The sequence below is a fragment of the Melozone crissalis genome, unplaced genomic scaffold (genome assembly GCF_028551555.1).
Source record: "Melozone crissalis strain CALT ecotype California unplaced genomic scaffold, PUWL_Pcris_2 ptg000019l_1, whole genome shotgun sequence".
Taxonomy (NCBI): Eukaryota; Metazoa; Chordata; class Aves; order Passeriformes; family Passerellidae; genus Melozone; species Melozone crissalis.
In genome coordinates this window covers 24,898,677-24,924,963 of record NW_026535797.1, presented here as the reverse complement: position 1 = coordinate 24,924,963, position 26,287 = coordinate 24,898,677, and the positions used below count along the sequence as shown (strand labels likewise).

At 40.4% G+C, this 26,287-nt stretch overlaps 1 protein-coding gene across 2 annotated transcripts in view; it reads left to right on the top strand.

Annotated features, from left to right (window-relative positions):
• Nucleotides 1-26,287, top strand: part of RASGEF1A (RasGEF domain family member 1A) — a 145,497-nt gene that overhangs the window by 83,599 nt on the left and 35,611 nt on the right. The window contains exon 2 of one of the 2 annotated variants that reach the window (XM_054276841.1): nucleotides 12,088-12,202. The exons of the other annotated variant lie outside the window; for it this stretch is intronic. Coding sequence (XP_054132816.1) covers nucleotides 12,161-12,202 — 42 coding nt within the window. The 5' untranslated portion in view covers nucleotides 12,088-12,160. The remainder of the gene's footprint in view (nucleotides 1-12,087; nucleotides 12,203-26,287) is intronic. 2 annotated transcript variants of the gene reach the window in all.

Genomic DNA, 26,287 nt, shown 5'->3' with positions numbered 1-26,287 from the left:
CACTAAAGCAGTCAGAGGGTCAGTTATCCAAGTCTGTATTCCTCAAAAAAATGAACACTGGCATTTTTGAGGGTTAAAAAGTGCAGGTGAGCATTACAAGAGGGAACAGGAGGACCCACCAGTTCATGAAACAGGATATGGTGGATGAGTGTAAAAAGACTGATAGGATTTTACTCTTTTAAGTGCTGTCAGTTGAATTTGTGATAACAGTCACAAGAGATGTAGCAGATTTCCTGGAAGATCATTCCTGTGACTCCTTGTATGTTTCTTGATAAGTTTGGGAATAATCTCTCCAATGTGAATGAAACAACAACAAATGTTAAGTGGTTATGTGCATTCTTTATAAATAACGACTGGAGGAAGGAGACAGAACACAGAAATGTGGGCTTTGATGCAAAGGAGGCAAATATGGAAAAGGACTAAACCCCTGGATTATGACATTTTGAGTTACAGCCCTGTTTTAATTTACTTTTCATGGATATTTAGGCCTCAGAAACACAAATAGATTGGCATCAGTTTTTGTTGTTAGTTACTTGGACTTTTTGAGCAATGGCTGTTCAGGTGAGCAATTGCAGACACGCTTCTCCCAGGAGATGGTGACCAGGCTGGAGGGTGTACTTGGAGCAGGACAGCTCAGCATGGTGGGGCAAAACCAGCACAAGCTGCCCTGGAACCCAACTGCTTCATGCCCAGGATTTGTTGTTGCTGGAGTTTGTGTGCAAAAGTCACAGCAAATTTAGCATAATAGCATTGTCCATGGCGTAAATCTGGAATTCAGTTAGCTGTAAACATTTGATGTTCAGCTAATGTTTGTTCAGCTAATTAATCCTCTAATAGCTGCAGTATTCAGATGAGAAGCTCATGGGAATAGAAATGTAATTGGTTTTCCAATATTCCATTTGTGCCAATTCCATAAGAATGTTTTGCAACCAGCAAAGAGCGTAGAAGGGGAGGATCCTAGATGGCTGGGAAAAGATGAGCAGAGCATTTGCCTTGGTAGAAGCAAGAGGGATTCACTGTATTACATCCAGAGATGCCAAGTGCAATGCTCAGGAGGACACAGGAAGGAAAACTATTTATTTATAAACTCCTAGAGCACAATAAAGCAATGAGAAAGAGCCAATACAAGCTTGCTGAGGGCACATCGTGTCAAAGCAGTCAAATTCCCTTCTTAGACAGGGTAAGTGGCCTCACAATGAGGACACAGCAGTAGGAGTGACACATCTAAAGTGTCCTCAGCCATTTGGTTTGTCACATTCTCCAATGGGCTCTGGGACAGCTTCCCCTGAAGGGAAACTGCCTGAGCAGGACCACAATCAGCCAAAGAATCATAATGAGCCCAGTGGGCTGTCCCCAGTGGGGTTATATAGTGTCTCCACTGCATTCTGCCCAGTCTATTCAGTAGTTTAACATCATCAAAAATTGCATAAATTACACATGAGAATTTTAAGAATATTACTAAAGCAGGAGGAGATGTACTTGGGAAGACAGTGTTTAAATTCAAACTGGCAGCTCCTGGCAAACTAGAATTTGAAAACAACAGGACAAAGCTCAAGGTAGACACGTGCAAGGTGAGCCCAGAGAACTGGTGACAAATCCAGTGACACAAAGAGAGGAGCTCAGTAAGCAGGAGGTGCAGCAGATCACAAGCCAACAATGTAACCCAGTGTGATTGCTAAAACAAGATTTTAAGAGATGAAAGGAGTTCTGTATGCAAGCAGTAGTGGTAACTAATCCACTCTTTTTAATGCTAGTGTCTCTCAGCTGGAATACAGTACCCAAATTTGAGCTTCAAACTATAAAAATCCACGGAGCATCCAGAGAACAGCAAGAGAGAAGAAAAATACCAGAAAACATCCCACAAAGAGACTGCATTGGTTTGCAACACTCACAAACAAATCTCTTATTGAAACTTTTCAAGGGCCACTTCAAATCCATGTTCTATGAATGCTGTGTACCATATCTTGGGTGGATTTCAAGTGATAACTCAGGTCACTTCCAGGCCCCATTTCTATTATGCTTTTTCTGAAATATTTCCAACAAGCCAAACCAAACTCCAGCACTGCTTTCTTTGTATAAAATAGATGTAAAAGAAGAAAGGCTTAGATTTGCAAAACTGAATTACATAATCTCTATAATTCAAAAGTAAAAAAATTAAAAACCTACTTACTCTACAACCAAACTAAAGTTTGTTACAATCTTCTCAAGAGAAGCATACAAAGTTAAAGAACTTAAGAAAGCAACCACTCCTAGTGTCCCTACATGCTACAGCAGTCAGAGAAATTAAAGAAGATGATGAAGGAATGCTACTTTTAATTCAGATTTAAAATCCAGTAACTAGAGAAAAACTCATTTTACACTTGCAGAAAAACATTAAATTAATAATAATACCTGCCTTCCAAATGAACCAAGATGCATAGTATCACATAATTATAAAGAAGGACTTAAGAAGATTCAGAAAAAAAAAACATTTAGAAATATTTTGACACTCTAGCACTAACCTCAGCAGAAGGAATTGCATTAGGCTTGTTAAATGCCAGCTAAATCAGCTTTCCACAGGAGACCACCTGCTTACATTAACTATCTGTAAGAAATTGAAACTCACTTTCATAGTGCTATGATTAATTGCGAATAAGCTCTACAATACAATTTTTAATGAAATCTCTTTTCAGTTCAGTGAAAGCTAAGAGATGCTTGAAGTGTCTTTGCTTGTAAAATCTATACATCATCTCTACTGTAAAACTGCATGAAAAAGAGTTTTCCCACATGTATCTGCAAAGGAGTGATGAAAGGTGAAAGACAATATTGCTCTGGGTTTCTTGGGAGGTTTTGAGCTGAGTGGATGCTGTGAGGGCTGCATGGTTTGCCTGGCTTTGCCATTAACTCAGAACAGCATCAGACAAAAATCACTGGACAGAGTACCCAATCCTTTCTTTGAAAAACAAAGTTAGTGGCACGCCTTTTCTTTTCTGAATCCTTCCTTATCTATGAAGGAAAAGTGCTATTTTTAAGTGTCTTATCATAAACAATTCAACATCCCCTAGCCAACAAACTTAACTGCTCAAAAATGATCAAATAAAGTCCAGTTCCCCCAGGAAAGATGAATTTAGCACTGTTTGTAGCACGCTTTAGAGTCCTGAGACAAAAGATGCCTCACAAATGGCAAGCGTTGATTTCAGGAACAAAACACTTACACAAAGCCTTGGCTTTAGCACATCAGAGCAAAAGAGAACCCCTGCAAATGAAAGGTGACAAGTCCCTGGTGTGCCCCTGGTGTCCCTGGTGACATGACCCAAGGGTGGGGTAAAAGTGGCCTAAATCTGTGTGAGCAGGGCCAAGGGTCTCTCAGCCAGCTGGGTGCTGGCAGCTGCACCTGCCATGAGCAAGGCAGAGGCGTTGGGAGGAGATGGCACCTGGGAGGAGATGGCACCTGGCCTGCCCCATCTGTCCCTCTTTGCCCTCTGAGAGCTCATGGTGCAGTGCTCTCAGACTGGCCCTGCACCATCCTGTATGGCACTGAGCCCCATCTTCCTCCACTGTGGTCATTTTAATAGAATTAAGAATTTTACAGCTGAGAATCTCATATATTGTCACTATCTTGGACCTCAAAGTTAAATAATAAAATGTGACTAATGATGACTCTGCAGCTTATTGTTGAAAGTTGACATTTGGATATGCTTTAGGCCTGATACACTGCAGGAACTACAGCAGTAGCCAGAACTACATTAAACACTTGGTGCACCAGCTCATGCATTAATAAATCAGTTGGACAATGTGTTTTTGTTGGACAGATCATTGCAACCATCAAAATCAGCTGATTAGCTTTAATTTCAGCTAAAGACTGAAACTGATTTTTTTGAACCATTGTGAGCAATTCCAACTCCAAATATTCTGTGATTCTGTAAAGAACACACACCTCTGTCATAAACACATGGACTGATGAAAAGAAATGCCTAAAATAACCTAATGGGAGAGAAATGTTTTTTCTCACCTTTAGTGCTGATCAGTCCAGTATGTATTCACTCATGTCACACATATGCTCTCCTGAAGCCCAGAGGAGTGTGTGACAGAGGGGATATTACGCTCTGCTAAACAAGCTCAGTGACACCTGCCAGGGTGCCTGGTCACCTCTGAACTTCACCCTATCTGTCAGACTGAGGCTGATGCCCTTGAGATCAACTATAGAACAGAAGGATGGAAGAGCAGGGAGGGCATGTCTGCATGGAGGCAGCACACAGGGCTGCAGACAGCACACCAGCACCCAACCATGGACTGGGGAGCCTTTTCCTTGTGTTCCTGCTCTTGGGAAAACCATCCCTGGGTACCCACGTGCTCATCATGCTTGAATTGCACCTCCCATGTAATCAGAAACAGGGAAATAATGTCCAAAAAGGAAAGGAAAGAAAAAAGGCCAAAAAATCCACCCCAAAACCAAAGTAAAAAACAATCCCACCAAGCATCCAAAAACCCCCAAGAAGATATCACCTTGCATAGTGGGAAAAGCTAAATGCAAAGAACTACAAGTAGGTGCTGGTGACAGATGCATAAAGTAATTGCTAAAGCAAAGGTGGAACTTAGAAGCACTGGTCTTAATTTTCAGCACTTAATAGTGATTTTCTTTTATTTTTTTCCTGTGTCTCTGTGATGATGACTGCCTCATTTCAGGAATTACCAAAGGTGTCTTTCGTGGTTGTGTTTTTCTCGTCACAGCAAGGGTGTAGGGCTAATGAGCTTTTCTAAGAAACAGAAATATACACTGGCAGTTTGTCAAACTCTAAACTGGAACGAAGTATTTCTGTTGTGAGGAAATCTTAGCACCAAGTCAATCTATCCTGTCCCACTGGTTATGAGAAAAGGAGGGTAGAGAGATGCAGAGTTACTTGAAGGAAAGGTTACTGTTGGTTTTGTTTTTTCTTTAGATAACTTTTCTAAATTATTTCATTCAATTTGTCAATAAAATCCCTGCGATGTTTATAGTGGTTTGTGACAGCATCCATTACACTGTAGACAAGATAGGGAAAAAAACCTTTCATGAAACTAATTTGAAAGCAAGGCATTGATTAAAACAGAAGAATGAGTAGGAATTGGTAACTTTTCAAAACCTTGAATGAGCAACACATCATCAATGAGGCCACAGCATGTGAGACAGTTCTCACAAGCTGCAGACTATGATCAGCGCAGCATTAGCTTCCGGTGCTTATCCCACTCTTTTAGCCGACCTAATCTGGGGTGTAAGATGGTGGAACACAGAATTTCTAATTCCCTCTAGTTTTTTGCTTTGTGTGATGTTTTGACACCAAAATGATAGAGCACAGCCTAATATACTCATGGTTTGAAATAAATAAATAGACAAAAGCACCACAATGCAGTGTAGGAGACTGAAACAACCCAAAGAAGGAGACAGCAAAGAAAACTTCTAGGAACAAACTGTAAGGGGCAGGGAATGCTTTTACCTGAATTACATGACAAAGAAATGCCTAAGTATACACACATACAATATGCTCAAGCAAATTCTCAATAAAGGAAGGATATACCAAAAAAATCAGCCCTTTAGTATTTTGATTCTACACACCTTGCTTTTTCTTATGCCACCTTATGCTGATTTATGAGAATGGTGCTTTGTCCTGTGCATGGCACACAGCCACAAGGTAAGAATCCACGCCTGAGCTGAGGTTTTCTTTAGAGTGTGCAGAATGGAAACCACGTTGTGGCACGTTTTTTTCCCCAGTCTCATTTGTCACAGCAACCTTTATATATTCTTTCAAGTCAACCTTCCCTAGAGTAGCCCTTTGTATCTACCAGGAAAACAACGTGTCACTGAGACACCAACACTGTGATTCAGGCTAGAAGCAGAGGTCACTGCCTGCTGGCCCTCAGCCCAGCTCCTCAAGAGCCCACTCTTATTTTGTAGCCTACATTACCATAAAAGCAACATTTTATTAGCAGAGGATTTCCAACTCTTAATGTATGTCCTGCTTTTTATGGCTTCATAATGTGTGCAAAATTCAAGTTTTTCTTCACTTCCTTTTCACTTCAAACCAATGAAACACATCCTGGCTGCAACACCAGCCCCTCTTCTTTCCAGAAGTATTCTGGCACTCTCTTTGATATTGTCTTTCTTCTTGGAATAAGGCCTGCTTCTCAAACCTGTTCACATTCTTCCACACTATCACTTTCAAACACCTTTTATAACAATTTTCATATAGTGACTGTATAAACCATTTGGAGATCAAAGAGTTTTGAGTTGTCTGTAAACAAGAAAAATGCTGGAAATTGAAGTGGGAAATTTCTGGTGCTTTCCAACCTGGATTTTTTCTTTAGTTGCTGGGTATTTCCTCTCAGAATTAGGGACAGTGGCTTTTTCCACAGCTTCTGCTTTGGTCACATGAGGTGGGAGCCTGAGGCATCACGCTCTTGGGAGGATCCTCATTCTATTCTGGGACACCAGAAAAGACAAAGCTGCGGCCACAGAGAGCAGCTGAAGGCACCAACTCACACACTGAACTTTCACTGAACAGTGAAGTTATAGAGAATCACCTGAATATAAATAAAGCAAAAACACAGCCCCTAAAACATGATAAAACTACCAACTCTTCTCCTTGATATCCAACTTTTCGGTTTTTATTAGGAGACAAATAATGGTACATCCTTAATGCAAATACCAAGTGATTCACCAAATGACAATTGTTCTTAGAAGAAATTGTTGTTCCTTTGTGATTTGACCACACATATTTTGCTAAAAAGGATGATACAAAGTGGATAAAGGGCCCAGGAATGGAGACAGGCCAAGGAAAACTCAGCTTAAAACTTGCAAATGTTGAGTCCATGCCAAGTAATCTGCTTAACCAAGGGAAACCCCAGTAAATAGCCTGCTTCCTGAAAAGTGCACAGCAGTTGTACAGTCAGAAGTTCTCCTTCTGACTTGCAAATTGAAACACTTTTCAACAAAAAACAATGACAAAAAGAGAAGCAGACTTACTGCAAGTAATTTGAGCTTGCTATTCAGCATCACCAAGAGTTCTACATAATGAAACAGTAAGACATTGGCTAGCCCTGAAAATTGTTGCCAATTTCCAGTTTCTAATACTGAAATAAAAGTGCTCATGGTTGGAGGTGCTTGGTCATGGATGGAGATGATTAAGAAATAGACAAATAAATTTCCCACCTTCCACTTCCATGCTTCAGAAAAATAAGAAGAACCAAAGCCAGTACATCCACATATCAAACCAGGAACAAGGGAGGTAAAATACATCTCACAAAAGAATCTGCAGCAGAACCAGAAAATGGACTTGGTCCCAGATTGTGTCTTCAGACACTCCCAAGATGAATATATTTTAATCAGATTTATATTTTAATCAGGTAATGAAATATAGCCAAACTGTCAAGAGTTCACACATGCAATACTGTCCCATAACTATTATGGGTAGCAAAACATGGCATTTCTTAGTAAAGGACCAACATTGTGCCATGATCTGTTACACCTGAAGAACAGGGGATTGCAGTCTTTGCAGCCCTGCCCACATGGGCAAAAATCAGGTGATCAAAGCCTTTACTGCCAACCCTGCAAGGTTTCCACAAATGGCCATGCTTGGCTCTTGCCTGATGAGTCCTAGCAGAGATGGGATCATGTGGTCTAAGGTCTGCATCTTTATTTTATATATAGTACTTCTGAGAAGCATTAAATCTGCGTCTTTATTTTTCTTGTACTGCTAAGAAGCATTAAAAAGTATAATGTAATAGAGACACTTAATATCATCTAGATCAGTATGACAAGAACAATAAATTGCAGAAAAAGCAGTGGAAATCACTTAATCCACAGTGCCTGCTTAACAACAAAAGAAAAGAGGTCACAGGGAAACCACTGTGGAAGAAAACGTTTTACTTCTCTCTGTGGCTCTCCATGCTTTTAAAACATAGAGTGCACAATTGCATGGGTGCCACAAGGAGGAACAAGTGTTTGAAGTCTAAGAGCAGCTTTTTGCATCAAACCAGATATAGATAAAGCCTGACGTTAAAACACAACATCCCAGGGTTGCTTTCCAAAGCACCATCAATCTTTCGGGGTAGATAAATTAACCACAGAAGTGAGTTTTGCTCAGTATGTTTTGTCCATTGTTAAAGGGTCCAAATGCTGCAGTTAGCTCCACAACCCCAGTCCCACTCTGTGGTGTGAAGCCCTGGGCTGATGCTCTGCACCACTTCCATGATTCAGCCTCTGCCAGCATGGACCTGCCGGACTCAGAGCAGCACAGGGAAGATGTGCTCTCACACACCTGGGAGCAATTCCCAATGTTCACTTCCTCTGCTTGACATTAACCTATGGGCATTGTACCAGGGAGAGCCTAAGGGAAATTTATCTCCATTTTAAAGGAAAAAAAAAAAAATTGTATCAGTCATAATCTACATGTCTTCCTGACACATTTCCACATTTGTCATGTTTTTGAAGTTCAACTGACAAACATAATCAAATCTGGCTTCCAATCTAATGTCATTGTAAGGGGGAAAAAAAAAAAAAGCTTTTTTTTTCAAATAGGAAGGATTATCTCAAGCAGTTTCTCTTTCTCATCAGCACTCTCTTAAACAAGTTGCATTGAGCAATCGAAGAATCTTCAGAAAGCCACAAATCAGACAGCATGAAATTATATTCTGGGTTTTTTTCTAGAGTGCTTCCTCTTTCCTACTTAAAATAAAACTGAAAGGGAAGTCAATTTTATTCACCCAAGAACTATTTCCTCAAAATTTTCACTACTTGCTAAATGATTTTAAATTAAAAAATTAAAAATTCCCATGTACTCAAAAACCACTGCTATTCTATTTCACTTTTGTTTTAACCATTCCAAGTGTATATTAAAAATAAATTTTCCACATGAAATAATGCTCAATTCTCATAACCCTTGCAAATTCCCTTCTAGAGTAATAGTATTAATAACTATCTTTCCAAGGGCAGATTACTGCCCATCTTGTATCAGACCATGCCACTTGGTACTTACTTTCTCATGACAAGCACCTGCTCCCTTTTGGTAAAAAGTAATTAAAATCCTGTAAGAGTTCCCTGCTCTAGGTCAGAATCAATGGCACTGACAAATGATAGCAGCAAACCAATGCCAAGCAAGAGGAGACATCAAGATAACTTGTAGCATTATAACGAAGTGCAAGTCAAAATACAGCCACTATTCAGACACACACAAAAAAAAAAAAAACACATATTCATGTGTTGCAGCAGTCTTGCCAAAGCTTTGAGATAATGCACAGCAAAACTAAACTGCAGTAGGAACATTCAGAAATTGACTTTGTTGCTAAACATTTGGAGCCAACCTTTACACACCAAAAATTGAGGCAAAACGAGTGACTCCTTCCAAAGTCAGTGACTTCTTCCAATGGCGAAAGAAGCCCACAAAAGTGTTCACAAGAATTGTTCACAGAATTAGAATTATGAATTACAGTCTAACCCATCTTTTGTTCAACAGCACTCTTACAGCTTTCTAGGGAAGTGTAGCGCTTCTAATTCAAAGCCTGCAGCATAGGAGGGCTTTTACATTAGGAAAAAACAAAACCACTTAAGCTCACCAATAAACAGCTCTCAAATAGTGAAAAATAAATTTGCGGCATCATTAGTATTATCATAATATCTCAACAAGGTATATGCAGAAGAGACCTGAGTGTTATATCCTCTAATACCAAGTTTTGCAAAAACGTCCTCGCATTCTGTGGTTTCTATGGGATTTTAGTAAGTTTTTTCCCTTCCCCTCCACATCATTGTATACAAGTAGCTGGGTGAATGATGAAAAGACCCCATGAGAACTTTGTTACTCCCGCTTTCGGTAGTTTCCCACTTGGCCAAAATTAGACACACCATCATGTTTTCACCCTTGCTGCGGGTTCCACTCGGGGAGGGGTGGGGGTTTCCACTGTGCGGCGTCAGTGCTGGCAGGAAGCTGCTCTCTTTACAAAAAAGGGGAAGCTGCCTGTCTGTGCAGGGCTCTGGAGCCACAGCCTGGTTTAACCCTGTATGGGCACATCCACCTCCCCCCAGAGTCAGGTGTGATACAGCAAGGGGCTGAACGAGGAGAGAGTGTAAGCACTGACTGCATCCAAACCTGTGCCTAACACAACTGCAAGCACATCCTGCCAGTGCTGGAAGGCAAGAAAAACTTTATCTTAGAATGCTTCTGGCATTTAAAGCACATTTAAAGAACACTCACTACTTAAATGGAAAAAAGCCAGTCTTGACGTAGAAGCTACATAAACGTAGCGGCCCCCTGGTAACTAGGTTTACTAAAAGCCAAAATTAATGACAACTCTCTGCTCCTGCTGCTTTAGGCTCTGATGGCATCTGCAGCAGAGCTGGGAGGGCCTGCCAGAAGGTTTCCTAACATTTATAGAGAAGCCATGTTCATCCTCATAACTGTTGGAGAAGGTCTCCTGAATCTGGAACACATGTAGGGTTTTAAAAGAACCACAAACAAACGCAAAACCAGAAAAACCCCAACATTTTCACTTCAGTTTCAGTAGGAAGAGGAGCAGCATCTCTTCAATGATATCATCAACACGTAAAAATCTTGCATCTCATGAAAGTAACAGAAAAATACACCTCCAACTCAAAAATTCATTTTTGATATTTCTTGCTTACTTCCTATCTTTCCTTCTCTTTTGATGATAAAAATCTAATAGATTTTTCAAAGCAAAACAAGATTTTGCTCTGAAAATTTTTATTTTTAATTAAAATTAACTCTAAGGTCAATTAAGAATACAAGGACCCTAAAAGCTATTAAAAAGTTGGTTTAAGTTAAAAGTTTGATCAATGATTAAAATTCATTGATAACATTGAAACACTCTGGATAAATAATTCAGGCTTGAAGGTGCAAGTATATGAGGATTAGTCCTTAATTCCTTATGGCCATAAAGCCATAATCATGCTCATGACTGACACCTACCCTACTTGGTGTATTAGTATTTATACATTCAGCCACATACTATGTTTTTGGGCAAAAAAGTGTCATTTTTTTAGTCTAATTTTCAAGGGAAGTGAGTTTTGTGGCTTATTCTGCTTGTCTGTCAGGTTCCATCTATATTTAATTCCAGCAAGTAATTTGGATTTGTGAAAGGTAGAGGTCTCAGTGCTAAAGAAATATCTGCTCAGAGAACAGCTCAGGTTAGTGCCATGGCTGAAGTCAAAGAGCTCCACCTGTAACAGCCCCACATGGCTGGTGCCAGCCAGGATGCTCACAGCTCTGGTTTCATTTCACATTCAGAAAAAAAAGAAAACAAAAGCCTTGAAATGACAAACTGCACCCAAATCAGCAATATTATATCACAACATAAAATTAAGCTTAGTAATGCAGCAACAGTGAATTACCTGTAGAAAGAAAAAGAAAAAAAGGGAAAAAAATGCAGGTCCTACTTAAAATCTACAAGATGGTTTTCAAGTTGTTCTGTGGTGAATAATCTCTGTGTTTACAATAACTACAGTGTGTCTTTGAACAGCTCAAACCTGGATTCTCTTCAATCCATTCTACCTTAGGTGTCAACAGAATAGCTGCCAGTTTCTCCATATTCTTTATTTTTATGTCACATTTAAACATATATAGTTAGGGATTTATCCATCATCCTGATGAGATATGACTGTGCTGTCATTTTTCTTTATGCTGTGATAGTACTTTTCAAGAAGGAAAAAAGATCTCATCTTCTTCTGTGATCATAACTGCACTAAGGAATAAAATTCTCAGTTCCAGGTTTTTTGTGAAACAGTTTAATGACTAGTCAATTTAGCAACATAAATATTAGTATTTTGCTAGAAATAATTTCTTAATGACTATTAAAAAATATGACTATTAAAATATTGCTGGTGTACTTTAGTTGGGGTGGTTTAACCCTTCAAACTCTTCCCATTGCCTTTCTCTTGGCACCTAGTACTTAAAATTCTGCCTTTTCCCTTTCTTTTTATACCATAATTTGTCCTATTTCTTTCTTATGATACTCCCATCTATGAAAATATGTATGTCAAATTTTATTCTGATGCTAAAATGCATTTTCAGTGCAAATTAGCAGTGTGTTCTAATAGTAATCCATTGCACCCCTCATTTTAAGGGGAAGGAGGCAAGACACATGACAAAAATCATAGAGTGAAATAGCTGGAATTCCACCCACTGGGAAAGGCTGGATGGCAGAACCACTGTGCAAAGCTGCTGTAAAGAAATGCAAAGTAAGTATTATTTTACTTTATATGAGTCTTACATAAAAGATTTTTTTTTAATTTGAAAGCACCGGTGTAGGATAATTTATAGTTAGAGATTTGTATTGTTCAGAAATCACATGGGGCAGTCTTAGACTTGAATAAAATTTAGTTCAGACATTAGACAGCAGAAGAATGCCTCTTGGAACTATGCTAAGCCAAACTGTGCACTAGGAAATGCAGGCAAGCACACTGCAATAACAGCTCACTGTAAAATTCCATATTGTTGATATTTGCTGCCAAAACACACTCCTCTGTCCTCCCATTCTTCCTTTCTGTGGCTTCAGACAAATCTCTGAGTATGGGACTCATTCTGTGCCCCACAGTCATCCACTTCTCAGATCTCATCTGAACACACACCTGACTTGGTAAAGTCAAACCAATCTTATCCATCTCTAGTGCCCATTGCAGAATCCTCATCCTCTGCAAGCCTAAATTAAGTGTATTTTACTAACCTCTTCCAAAAGTATCCTACTAGCATATAATCACATCCCTATCTTCTCACCTTCCCATTCTAAACTGTTCCTTCACATTTCCTGTAAATAAATGCCAGTTCCATTTCCATAAAGTTATGTCATTGTCTTTTGCCATCACCTCTGCTTTCTTCCTCATTCTTTATCAACTGTTCTACTTCTTTCTACATCCTTATTAAAATTTCTATACCTTTACACAAAAACAAACCCACCTCACCACTAACATGAAGTCTTCAGTAACTACAAACTACATTACCTACACAGAATATTGCTTTCACTATTTGCTGATTTGCCTCTGCTTGGAAGATTTTACACTGCAGGCATATATGGAATGGAGAGAATCTCTCATTTCTTATTATTACTGATTCAGGTCTCCAAACAGAACACATCTACAATTCTTGCTGTATGATTTAAGTGAGCTTCTGAAGAATTTCTAGTATGCATTGGACAATACTATGCAAAAATCAAGTACAAAGAATGGTCAAACAAAAATTTATATTAAAAAAAAAAAGTCAAGAAGTTGAATTGCAGAGTGCTAGTTCCCAGCTGTCAGATTTGCATTAGAATACATTGTAAACAGTTTCTAGGGAGCTCTGTAGGAATTTTATACTCAAAAGAAAACCAAAACAAAACTGCTAAAAAACCCGAATCAACAGGAACCCCCGGAAAACAACAAATTAAGTCATACTACACCACAACAGGATTTTTTAAGCAATTTTAGCAGCAATGATATAAGAAAGTTAGGAATGCCCAGGACCTGCTTCCTTTCCTTCCCAACATCAGCACATGGCTCTGAGCTCCCATGCCAATCCCCATAACCCCAAGGGCAGAGGGAGCCGCGGAGCAGCGCCGCTCTCGCTGGGCTCAGTGACGGGATGGAAGTCCCCGGCACATGACACCACGTAACGGAGGCTGAGGCTCAGAATTTCCTCGGGGCAGCCCCTGCCGTGCGCTTTCGCTTTCTGCGGCTATAACGCAGCCGGGAGCCCGCGCTGCCCGCACTGCCCGAAAGGCGCATCCCGGCTGCGGCACCGAGCGGGGACCGGCTCGGCTGGGAGCGAACATGGTCCTGCAGAGCCAGGTGAGTGTGCACAGAACATGGTCCTGCAGAGCCAGGTGAGTGTGCACAGAACATGGCCCTGCAGAGCCAGGTGAGTGTGCACAGCCTCATGGGCTCCTCTGCCCGCTCCACACCCTGCTGGAATTGTTTCCTGCCGCCCGGTACAGCTGCAGTGACAGGAACTCTGTGCGGGTATGGCAGAGCTCAGCTGCCCACCGCAGCACTGCCGTGCGGGACACTGATTGAATGTCATACTGCAAGTTTAAAATTGTGATGCTGGCTATAAATTCACTGACATTGGGGGCATTAGGTCATTACTAGATCACTTGTAACCAATTGATACCACCCAGGAGGACGATTACATGGTGGTAGCTTTATGCAATGGTGGTGTTGAGAAGTGGAAAAAGAGGTTAATGTTTCATGTTATTGTGGTATGTGAACTTCTTTCTTCTCTGGAAGGGAGTAAGAGAAGAGGCAGAAACATAGATTTAAATTAATATTACCCAGGTGAGATGGTTTTAGTATTGCCTAGGGAAGTTTAAAGTGCGGCAGGACACTGCATCATAAATACAGAATCAAAGTTTACTTGCAGTGATGTTTGAATTTGTCTTTTGGAGCGAACCCCTCCCAAATTCAAGTGATGCTTTCCAGAACATCAAAAGTTTCACATTTGCAGCAAAGATGGGTACTTTTTCCCTAAGATGTCTCAGTCCCTCTTTTTCCAAGTTAAGCAGCAATGCTGAAATTTCATGAGTAAGAGGACATTTGCATTGCAACCTGGACCTTCTGTTACCTTATGCAACAGAATAAAAATTATTTTCCCTAAAATCAAAATAATAGGTTTTATTTTCAAAAAATTGCAAAGGGATGTTTTCAGTTTAACTTCTGCTACATCAAAAATACTCTCATAGTACTTTACAGGGAAGTAAAGGTTTCTGCTGCAACAAATAAGATCCAATTCTGGGCTAAGTTTCTCTGGTGCATTTAAGCTTTAAGTGGATTGGTAGGGACCTGATGCACATAAGACTTGAAATCCCTTGAGAAACGATTTTCAAATTAACTAATAAGATATTGCACTGGCTACAGCTTATGAGAAAGAAACACTGAGCAGCAACAGCACACAGCTACTGTGCCTGGGATTTAAAAGCTGGATTTAGCTGTCATGTCCATAATTCTTAGTGCATCGGTTATGTAAAGGAGTAGGTGAGAGGAGGGTTTAGTTTCATATTAAGGAAAGTAAAAAGGCTCTACAGAATGTAATTGCAGGATTAGTAAAAAGCATAAGGCAGCTTTGCTCCACTATTTACATATCAAGGCAATTTAGGGAAATCCTCACATAGAAAACTTTAATAATTGAAAATGAGATTGAGAAACAACTTTGTTTTACATTAAAGGATAAAACATATGTTTTCATATTTAAAAAATCGTATGTATAGAGAAGAATTTGGTAACTTTTCACAGGAAACTTTAAAGGTTAATTTCCCAATGAGACGAAATAATATTCAAGAACTTTTGTCCTGATAGCTACTTTGGTAATATCTCTGCAGCTTTCCAGATATGCAAGAGATCTACATGTCACAGGATTTCTATGCATGAGAACATTTTGACAGTAATTGCCATTCATCTTGAGGGGGAAAGGTAAAGAGACAAAGCAAGTAAATGCCTCAAGAATAACTTTTTAGAAAGAGCATCACAGCATGGGGCCAACACTTCAGAACAGAGCAACAGATGAGGGGAGTAGTTGAACCTAGCTGGCCAGAGAAAGAGGAAGCATAAGAATTAAGGGTGGAAACTTGTCAGTTTTGGTAATATGTACAACCCTGATCACAGAAAATTAAGTTATCATAAAAACAATTTTTAGCAAAGCTGCTGTTCCAAAACTAGAAGGACACTAAAATTTGAGATTGTGCCCCAGAATGCATCAGTGAAGTCTACCAAGGTAGCACTATACACAGGGTGTAAGGAAGTGCTAAGGGAGGAAATCAAAAGTCACATACTGGGGGAAATATGATGCTATTGTATGTGACTGCAAAAAGGAGCAGTTAAAAATAAATGTAAAAAACATTACAAAGAACTGGAGTGAAAGTGCTTTGCTTGGACTACATATAGAGACATTGGCTACTGCTTTCTAATTTGTGATACCAGCTTCAGAGCATTCCCATTGAAACAGAACAAGTTACTGTTTTTTAACCCAGATAACACATTAGAGGAACTGAAAATATAATAAATGCCTGAATGGTTCGCTTGAAAGTGAAGGTGATTAAAAGAGCCATTTAATGCTTTAACTTGTAAGGACCTCTAGTTTCAACCTTCAGCTGCAATTGTCATGGACTTGGGTTGCCCTTTGTCACAGAGCCACCCTTGCAGCAGCCCTTGCACAACTCCGGTCCTGTCCTAAGGAGACACAGATCAGCCTGGCTGTCACATCCCATTAGGGGCAGAGCTGATAAAACCTGCTGGGATTCCAAGGTGACATCGTTTCTTTCATTACCTTTGTCACAATATTGATTAGATTAGGTCTGCAGCCCATCTTTGGCCTGCTACTGACCCATCACATCTCCTGGGAAATCCTGCAGAGTGGGAAACAAAATTGAAAATGACTGGAACAATAGAGATGTTTGAGATGGTAATAGCTCATGGGACTCCCCCAGATGTGACAAGTGCTGATTTTTACTAACTATGCATCCTAATACATAAATCCCAAACTTGACAACTACGTATTACATCATCTCCTTCACAGTAGTCAGCCTTCAGGAGCTTAATGGCATGAAAATAACCCACCAAATATTTTCATTTCTTTCACTGGAGCAAATAACAACATGGTCAAGGTGCTGCCTAGCTAATTTTCCCTATCACAATTTTAAAGAGTAAATGAAGAATAGGTTGGCTTGCTGTCTGTGCAGCAAACCTTGTATCAATTGTGTCCCATGCCATGTTTAGTTCAGCTCTTTCACTCATACAGGAGAGCTGAAGATCCAGTTCAGAGAACAGCACAGCTGAGCCATATGGCACCCAAGTAATTGTAGCAGTTAATAGCTAAAGACCCCTACACCTGCTCTTATGTTTTCAACAGGCTTTACTTACTGGCATTAAATGCTTCTAATATAATACATGCTCTGTCTTGGTATAGCCTTGGTATGTGACAGATTTGATAGTTTCAAAGGAAAAAAGGACTAGTCTCAACTGCCAAATATATTTTTAGATTGAGACAGAATAAAAGTTGGAGATTTCTTTTTTTTTTTTAACCTTTTTTCAGTGCTAGGTCAGTTTTTCCTCTTTCATATGTGGGCTGCTTTACAAATACCATCAGTAGGCACAGCTGAACCACAAGGAGCCTGAGCAATAGGTTCAGTAAATGTCACTCCTTTTACCTACACCTTTACCTCCCACATGTAACACCCACTCCCTCTGACAGCACCAAACCTATGCTTTGAATTTGCCTTTCTTCAACATGTTCCCTCCTTCTCCTTATCTTCACACAGCTTTGGGAAACAGGACAGCTCAGCAATTAGTATCCCATAAGTAAAATAAACATTCCTATTGGCAGTGGGGAAGCTGGAGCACATGTGTCTCACTCAGTAACACCCCTGGCAGAAAATCACACACTTGGTAACCTGGGAACCTCAGGGTCTCACAACACAAGAGCTTCCAGATTTGATTGTTGTATGCTTTGGAGGATAAAGCAAAATGAAGCAGAACAAGTACTGTGTATCTCATTCCATTTTAGCATGCCAGGACACTGCGTCTGGATGCTTGTTTTATTTCCATGGGAGTAGAAAAAACATATCAAGAGGGAAAATAAAAAGACATCTAGGACTTTCTTCTATATAAAACATTATCTCTTAAACATACATATGAAAATACATATTCTAGGTGGCTGCTATGATCCTTTTCACAACTGCTAAGATTCCTTTAAGTCCTAGAAATCCTCTCACTCTGTTCTTAAACTAGTCATTCTTTTTTTCACTCAGAAAAAAAAGAAGCAGAGTTTCTCTTAATGTCATTTCAAGTACTTTTATAATAGAATCTTTTTTGTGTATTACTGAAAGATTTGACAAGCAATTAACGTTCCATTCAAAAAGACTTTAAAAATTAGGAATGCACAGAGAAAGAATAATACTTGATTATAGATTTATTTTAAATAAACTTGCTTTAAATACACTCTAGCATATTTAAATTGAATGAGATTCATCTATCTATATCCATAAATATTACTCCAAGCCCCAATAAATTCACACGATATATCTTCATCCCCTGCAAAATCTAACCTGTAGGTTATTACTGTACAGACTTCAATTAAGATGTAATAACAGCTTTTACGTCTAAAAACTCTGGTTTGCACCTTGGGGATGTAAAAAAAGCAATATTCTGAGGATTGTCCAGGAATAGTGGGTCAATATTTTTATGCTTTAAGGGCTGAAAATTGTGGGAGGAGGTTTCAGCCAGAACTAGAAGTTTTTTTCTTTGGAAGGGTACAGTTCATTGCTCAAATAAAAAATGTTCAGAAGATCCCTTCCTGCATTATTAAACAATATCCTCTAATTATGTTACACTTATGCCATTGCTTAAACCATTAACCAAATGGTACAACAGCTGTACTCTTCACACATTCTAAAATAATGAAACCCTGAGCACAACCCAAAAGGAAAAAGTAACCATTCCTCAACACCCTAATGTAGAATTAAAATAAAAATAAATTAAACAGATATTTTTGTTGCAAACACATTTTGTTTACAAAACCCCACAACCATTTATTTTTGCCCACAATATATATGACACAAAGCTAAGAGGACATTTGCACTGAAACCTTTCATTCATATTAACCTGGGAAGAACCTTTCCTTCCTCAAAGTAATACACAGTACAGGTGTGTGAGGAAAACAACTTTTCAGGAGTTTTAAATAGCTTCAGCATCAAACAGACCTTGTCCCACTTCTGTGTTTCTACTTCCTCACCCTCTTTTCTGCATTCCCTCCTTACATGCACTGCTTTCCCAGCTCCCCCAGCAGGTCCATGGTCCCTGCCCTGATCCCTTCCCCATGCTAATCCAATATGTGGCCCAGCTGCCTTTGCCAGCAGTAATTACATTCCTCTCCTGCCCTATCAATTGCTGGCCTCTTCACTGCCACTGCTGGCTTTGATTACCAGGAAGAGGGTTTCATTTCCATTCCCCACTTCCCTTCACTCCCCATCACCTTCTGCTCCAACCAGGAGATGCCCTGCAGTCCTGCACACAAGCCTCAGCCCATCTCCAGCTCTGCCACCTGGTACTTTGCAACCCAGAAAGAAACTTTAGCTGAAGGCTGAGAGTTCTTGCTCTGAGCAGATCACAGGCTGACAGAAATGGACTTGACACCACTGGTTTTGTTTGATGGTTTCTAATGTGCCTTCCCACCAGAGGAACAGAAAGCCAGGACACCCCAAAGCTGGCTCTCAGCTGTGTGAGTGTGATAGTGAGCAAACTTCAGAGGGAAGAGGGTGAAAATGCAAAATTTTTGTCAGTCATTCGGACTGTGCACAGCTGGCTTGTGTCAGGGTGCTTTCCTCTCCCTGGTGACTCTTTTATCCAGAGTCTGAGGTATAAATGTGTCTCCTACCCACACTGCCCCTCACCTGCAGAGAAAGAGCTCCCAAGCCAAGTTTGAAAAGTATTTCAGAGCATGTCAGAAGAAGTGTACAGGAAGCCACTTCTTTGAAACTGCTGACATTTTGGAGGATGAAAGAAGCTTCAAATCTCCAGGGCTCCAGCCTTACAGGCACTGAGAAAAAATAAATCCCTTAAAAGAAAAGAAACAGAAGGAGGGAAACTGCCTATCGATGTATTTAGAAGTTAATATGTTTAAATCCCTTGAGGAAGGAAATAGTTTGGGAAAGTGACAGTGAAAAATAGAAGACTGAAAATAAGTCTGATTTTTCTATGTTTAAATTTTATTCTTTTAATGAGAAACAGGTTTTGAAATAAGTATAATCCACAAAAGCAATACGATTTATTCACCAAAGGCAAGAAATTAGGAAAACACCATCTAGAAATAGTCTGGTCAAAATTTAATTTTTTTTCAGGGACTGTACATGTTTATCATCAGCAATAGGCATCCCATTACTGCTTTTGCCATCAACCAGTAACAGAAATGCATGTTGCTTTTTTTTATTATTCAATAATAGCCTTCCTTACAAGACAGAATAACTGAATCCTAAAACTGATACTGTAAATCTTAGTAATCCAGGCAATCCTTTTAGCCAAACTGGATGTTTGAAAGAAAACTAGAATAGCTCTACCAAACTGAGGGCAGCTTTATTTCACTTGCTGGTGTCTGCAAGCTGGCTTTGATAAACACTTGAAATTAGAAGAATAATGCTGCACTACTTGGAGTAGATGGGCAAGCCAAGCCAGCAGAGCTGCAGGAAGCACACCAAGCTGGGCTGTGACCAGACCCAATTACCTCTGCAGGATGCCCAGGTCTATGGGCAGAGACTGGGCACAAATTAAAGCAATTTCCAGGTTTCTCTGCCTTGTGCCATGGGGCATCCACGCATATTTTAGGACTAAAACCAGACAACAGTATTGAATGCTTTCAAATTATAACCAGAATCTAGCTTAGAACCAGAATCTACTTTAGATACATTGTTTTATATTATCTTCTGACCTTGCTTTTGCCACAGGAAAAGAAGAGCTCTGAAAACCATGTTTGCATACTTAAATGAGAAAAGGAACTGCTATGCCCTTGTATGTTTTATTTCTGAAGGTCTTAAGGGAGGAATGAGAACACACAGTAAATAAATAGCTTAACAGACTGTAAACAACTAAAGCTTCACCTCTTGCAAAACTATAGTCCCTGTGATTAATGTTTCAGGAATTATATTAAAGCACAATAACTTTCCCTGTAGACTGGTGATACCCAGGAGAAAAGATTCTCTGCTTTGAATGACACCATGAAGTTTGATTTGTATATTCTAAAGAAAGAAATAACAACCTGTTAATTTAGATAGATTTCTTAATAAAAGCAGCATTTTCCTGTTTTGATCAAAAATTAAACAATAAAAATTAAGAAGTCAGGATGTCTGACTGCATGAAAGAAAGGGAGAAGCTGCATGAAATATTCCTCTCTTGTAATTAATAACAAAAAATTGACAGGCATTACATCTGCTCTGCACCTTCCAGTATCATGACTCGGAACTGTACTGTAAAAGCTCTACAGATTGCTAACAGCTCCTTTCTTTAAGGGTTGTTTGTGCTAATAAAAACTTATGAACTGAGTAAAGAAGAATTTAGGGCATCAGTCACCACTGGATTAAGATAACATCTCAGAAACTTCATGGGTTGTGGAGTTTGCCCTTACTCTCTGGTGCTTTCTCGCCACTCACACCAATAATCAGGTATGTGCTGGCTGACGTTAATTTTTAGGGCACAGACTCCAGCAGACTTGTTAAAGGAGAGAGGAAAATCCATAAATTAAGGCTACATGCAGCATGCCCACACCCACAGGTGCAATCAGCACCAAAGCAGAGCTCCAGGCAGAGGTGCCCTTGCCCAGCTCTGCCCTGGCAGGGTGAGCCTGGCTCTCCCCAAATGCTGCACTCTGTTCCCATGGCAGCAAGCTCCAATTTCACCACAGGTTTAGCAGCTCTGTTCTGCACCGCAGTCACTGATTAATGCCATGACCCTTGACTCCTTAACCTCAGCAGTGACAAAACAGAAGGCTCTGGGCTTACAGCCCCAAATTTTAAATTGGTTTAAGGATGGTCCTTCCTGTGGGGCAAGGGTGGGACTTGCAGAGATGTTTTGTATGAATAAACAAAGATCATTTTTACCTCTCTTAGCCTTTTTTGAAATTTAGTAGCAATAGAAAAGTAAACAGGTAACTGCTCTAGCACAGCCTTAAATAATTCAAAGGATCACACTCTTTGCCTACCTGAAAAATTCAGAGCAGGCCCTGTAACAGTAAAGTTTTCAATCAATTCTAAAATCATAAGAATACAGAAGATAGATGACTCTAAAACTTAATTTATTTTCCATTTGGCAGAATTTAATAGAGGCTGAATGCTCCTCTCAGAAAACTGAAACAGGAGCACAAGTTTTAAATAAACTTCTTCTGGGCACATCTGCAGGGAACAGTTCACGATCAAGCAGCCCTTGAAATTTCTCATGCCATTTGCTGTTACTGCAATGCACAAGTTTTAATCACTGCAAGGAGCTTCAGCTGTGCCTAGGAGTTATGTATTTCCTAGTGATCCTAACTGGAAAAATCCTGAAAAAAGCAGTTCATGGCACCAGGGGGACTCAAACAATCCCTGTGCTTCCAGAGGGGTGAGGCCAAGCAATGCTGCAAAGGGGAAGTCAAATGTTCAGATGGCACTTGGCAAGGAAGAAACTAGAGAAAGTGTGGGGCAGCCAGGCTGTGCTTGCAGCCCACAGTTCACACAGTGCATGGCCCAGGACAGCTGATCCACCTCTGCCTTCCCCAGGCAACACCAAGAGCTCAGGGACGGCAGCCAGGCCCCCTCTCTGCCTGGCCTTGGCACAGCAGGGCACTCCTGGAGCATAGGGACACACCAATCCCTTGGGACAGATCTGCTGGGACAGACAACCCAGAGTGGCCTCTTTGAACTGCAAGGGAATACTGGCTACATTCCAAAGCTGTGCTGGTGCCAAGCAATGGGAGAGGAGTCTTATACTTTAAAACATTGATTTTTTTTTCATTTTGCAAAGGGCAGAGAGTAGCAGGTAGGACTGAGGTGGCAGAGCCACCTGGGCAGCTCTGGGCTGTGGAGCTGGGCAGGGAGGCTGAGCTGCCCAGGCCACCCTGGGGCTGGGTCACAGAGCACTCAGAGGGCACAGCCCAGCATGGCACAGCCCAGCAGGCAGCAGCACCCTGCTCTGCCCTGAGAGCATGGCAAGGAGAGAAAGCCTGCTATTTAATGTAGAACCAAGCCTGGAGAGCAGCAGCACTCTCTGCCCCTGTACTGCTGCTCAGGAGCCTGCAGCAGGCACTGCCCCCCAGCAGCTGGAAGAGCAGCCATGGGCACAGCCACAAACCCTTGAGTTCATTCCCTGCTGGCACCAGGACCACTGCTGTCTGCTCATGAGCCAGTGGCTCAGTCACAGCAAGCTGGCCCTGCTTGGCACAGTTCACAGCCACTTGCTGCAGTCATGGCCCATGGATGCATGAGCAGCTCAACTCACTGCTGCAGCACTGCTGCTCCCCTCGGCCCTGGGTTCTGACCCAATTATTGTCAGTTTTCAGTTAAGTTACTTAAGGCGTTAAAAAAACCCCAACAACCAAGTGGAAGGGGAGCAGAGGGAAACCTAGTTGGTTTTGTCCATAAACTTAGAGCTACATCTCTAACTCCAATCAAAAATTATTCTTTTGCATGATTGTCAGGCAGAGAAAGCTACTGCCAGCATTTGATGCCCTGGTTATGAGCACTCACAATATCTGTTTAAATTAGCAAGCAATCAGCACCCACAGCAGTTAACATTCCATGGACAGTATTCCATTGTACATTCCCTCCTCATTTTTCTCTGTCATCTTTATCACACAGTGCTTATTTTGACAATATAGCTTGTTTTTATTCAGGAATTCTATGTACTTTTTGCTCAGATTTTCAGATTCAGTCAGTCACTCTATCCTCGAGCTGTGTGTAGCATCAACATAAAATAACAAACAGAACTCAACAATCAAAACTGTTTTCTCTTTCTTAGAAGGAGAAATCATACTGCATGGTTCCACCAAGGAGATTAACAGAAAAATGTTCACTATCAGTTATGCATTAATAGAAAATTACAACTCTTGATGTGGAATGGATCTAAAGACCAAAAGAAATCTGAATTTGGCTATTCAATCTGAAGTTTGAACTTAACTGTTTCCAAATAAGAATGAGCACTGAAACTACCTCATGTAAAAGGCACTATTGAAACCTAAACCAATTCTTAGTAACACTGTATCTATAAAACAATCATTTCTTATCAACTCCCACATTCTTTTTCAATTCACCTTCCTACATACAATGCATCTTTCCCCACACTTTTAACAAGAAAAGTCACTTATATTTACCTGTGCGATCATAGCAGGGGTGCTACCAACACATTTTTTCGTCAGACCAAAGTATTGAGACAATCCACAGAACAGCAACTGGATACTTGCCCTGTGCCTCTCCCAGAAATCATGCATGATGGCTTTCCCCACTGCTTCATTCTCCTTTATTCCCTCATTGACAGTAACTATTCCTTTCCCATTACAAACAGCATAGATACAGACACAGCAAAAAAAATATTAAATAATGACAAAGAATGCTTCCCTGTTTCTGAAAATATGTGAAATGAAATTACATAATTCCTGATGTGGTGCACACTCATACTTACGATACAGAATTAGTTTAAATGAGCTTATAAATAAGCTAATGAAACATTCCCAAACCAAGCAGGTACCATGTTAGGTTTCCGAGGTTTTCACCAAACCTGAGGTAATTTTCAGGAGGTAAGGATGATTTTAGCAACTTAGGTGGTAATGTAGTTTGGGCCAAAAGCAAGGACAGCAGCTGTTTCAGTTGAGCTCTGCATTTGAATTTCCAGGGTTTGTTGCAACCCCTATAAACTCAAGACAAAACTCAGCTGGTGTGAACTGAAACAAGATGTTTGAGTGAGAAAACTGCCAGTGGAAACCACTGAGCCTGAGAATCAAAACCAGGGTTTGGACCTGCACTGCACAGATGTCTGGCCAGCCTGATGCAAATGTTAGGCTTTTTTGCACAAAATTCTAAGCCCAACTGTATTTTTCACCAAAAACAAGGGTTTAGGGTGCGGGAAAAGAAATTAATTTGAAATGGCATCTCCTAATGAGCAAAGATCATGGACCCAGCAAGGGCAGGGAAATCACCTTTGCATATTTAGTTTTCAAGAGCTGGAGGAGAGAATGAGAGAAATGGAACTGTGGTCGCAGTGGGGAAGTTTTTGAGGAACACAAGTAGTGTGGCTCAGGCAGCTTGGGGGAGTGCTGGAAGATTTCAGAAGGTGCAGAGATTCCTTTCTCATTAATGAAGGGGCCCTGACTCCAGCTCTGCTGAGCTGGCTCTGAGTGCAAGGCTATTCAGCTCCCTGCTTTGATTGAAAGCATGAGCCTGCTGCTTATGAGCTCTCAGCAGCTTTCCTTTTAATGGGAAGTGGGGGGAAGGGGCAAGAAGATGGCTGGAGGAGGGGAAGGAGATGGGCAGCAAAAAACGCTGGTGGCTGAACATGGGACTTCAAGGGATTTGCAGGACAGGCTTTGGGGAAGGGTTAAAAGCTCAAAAGGTGAGGGATGCCTTTCCTGAGTTGATTTTTCTCTCATTATTCACCAACATGTTAAGAAGTAAAATGCATATTCAATCCACTCTTACCCTTTATTTTCTCATAATCTTACAAAATTATTTATTCTGCTAGCATGGAAATTAAAAAAAATGGTTTTTTTCTGGTAGATATCAGCTGTATCTTAATAATACTAAAAAAAACCCTAAATAAACCTAATCCTGACATCTTCCCTGCTGCAACAGGGAACACGCAGCCTGCTGTTCCAAATTGCAGACAGTCACGAGCTCTCGTCAGACTTTGTGTGGGCTTGAAATGTTCTTTTAGTCCTTTGCAGCTGAAAACTGAGCACAAATTATCACTGAAAGGATATGAAAAATTCTGCTGGGACATTTGCCATAGCTGCACAGGAATGCTCCTCAAAGCAATCAGAAAAGGGAGCAGATTACTTAGCTCAGGTTTGAGGACTGTATTGACAGCTGTTTCTAAAAAATGTTACTTTTTCATCTGGAGAAAAAGGCAAAAACTCACTGATCAAACTGTATTTTTCTGGTTTTTAATCTGTTGCCAATGAAGAGATATCAGCCACTTCTAGTCTGTAAACCTTTGCTTATCTTCTAAACTGAGCAGAGATCTTGGCAGGAAGCTGAATGGGCAACTTCAAGATAAATCTAAGCACTTCCTATGTGCATCAACCTGGGATGCAACTTCAGTGCTGTAACATTCGGAGTGCTGTGCTGGATTCAGTGCTTGAGCCCCTAGGTGTGTACACTATTAGTAGTCACTTTTACAGAGATAGCATATCCACAGTAAAACAAAAAAAAAATTAGCAAAATCTTTAAATTTTTGCTCTTGGTGAGGTAATTTTTATCTGCATTGAAAACACAAAATGTATGCAGAATCAGACTTTGAACCAAGTACATCAATACAAGATAGAGGAAGGAAAAATAAGGAAAAATAGTAATAACAAAAAGATCATTTTGCTCAGTAATGAAAATAGGAACTTGTGATCACAAGCAGCACCAAAGGGAAAGGAGGGATTAAGTAACACTAAACATCAACCTTTACTTGGGGTCACTCAGATGAGTTCTGTTGCCTCTACAAGTTTTGTGCTAATACTCAGGTCTTGCAGCATTGGACATGACAACCTATGGCACCCCTTCCCCAGGATTACAAATTTATTATCATTTATTTTTGAAAGAAAACAGTGGAATATCCCAATATCACTAAACAAACAATATT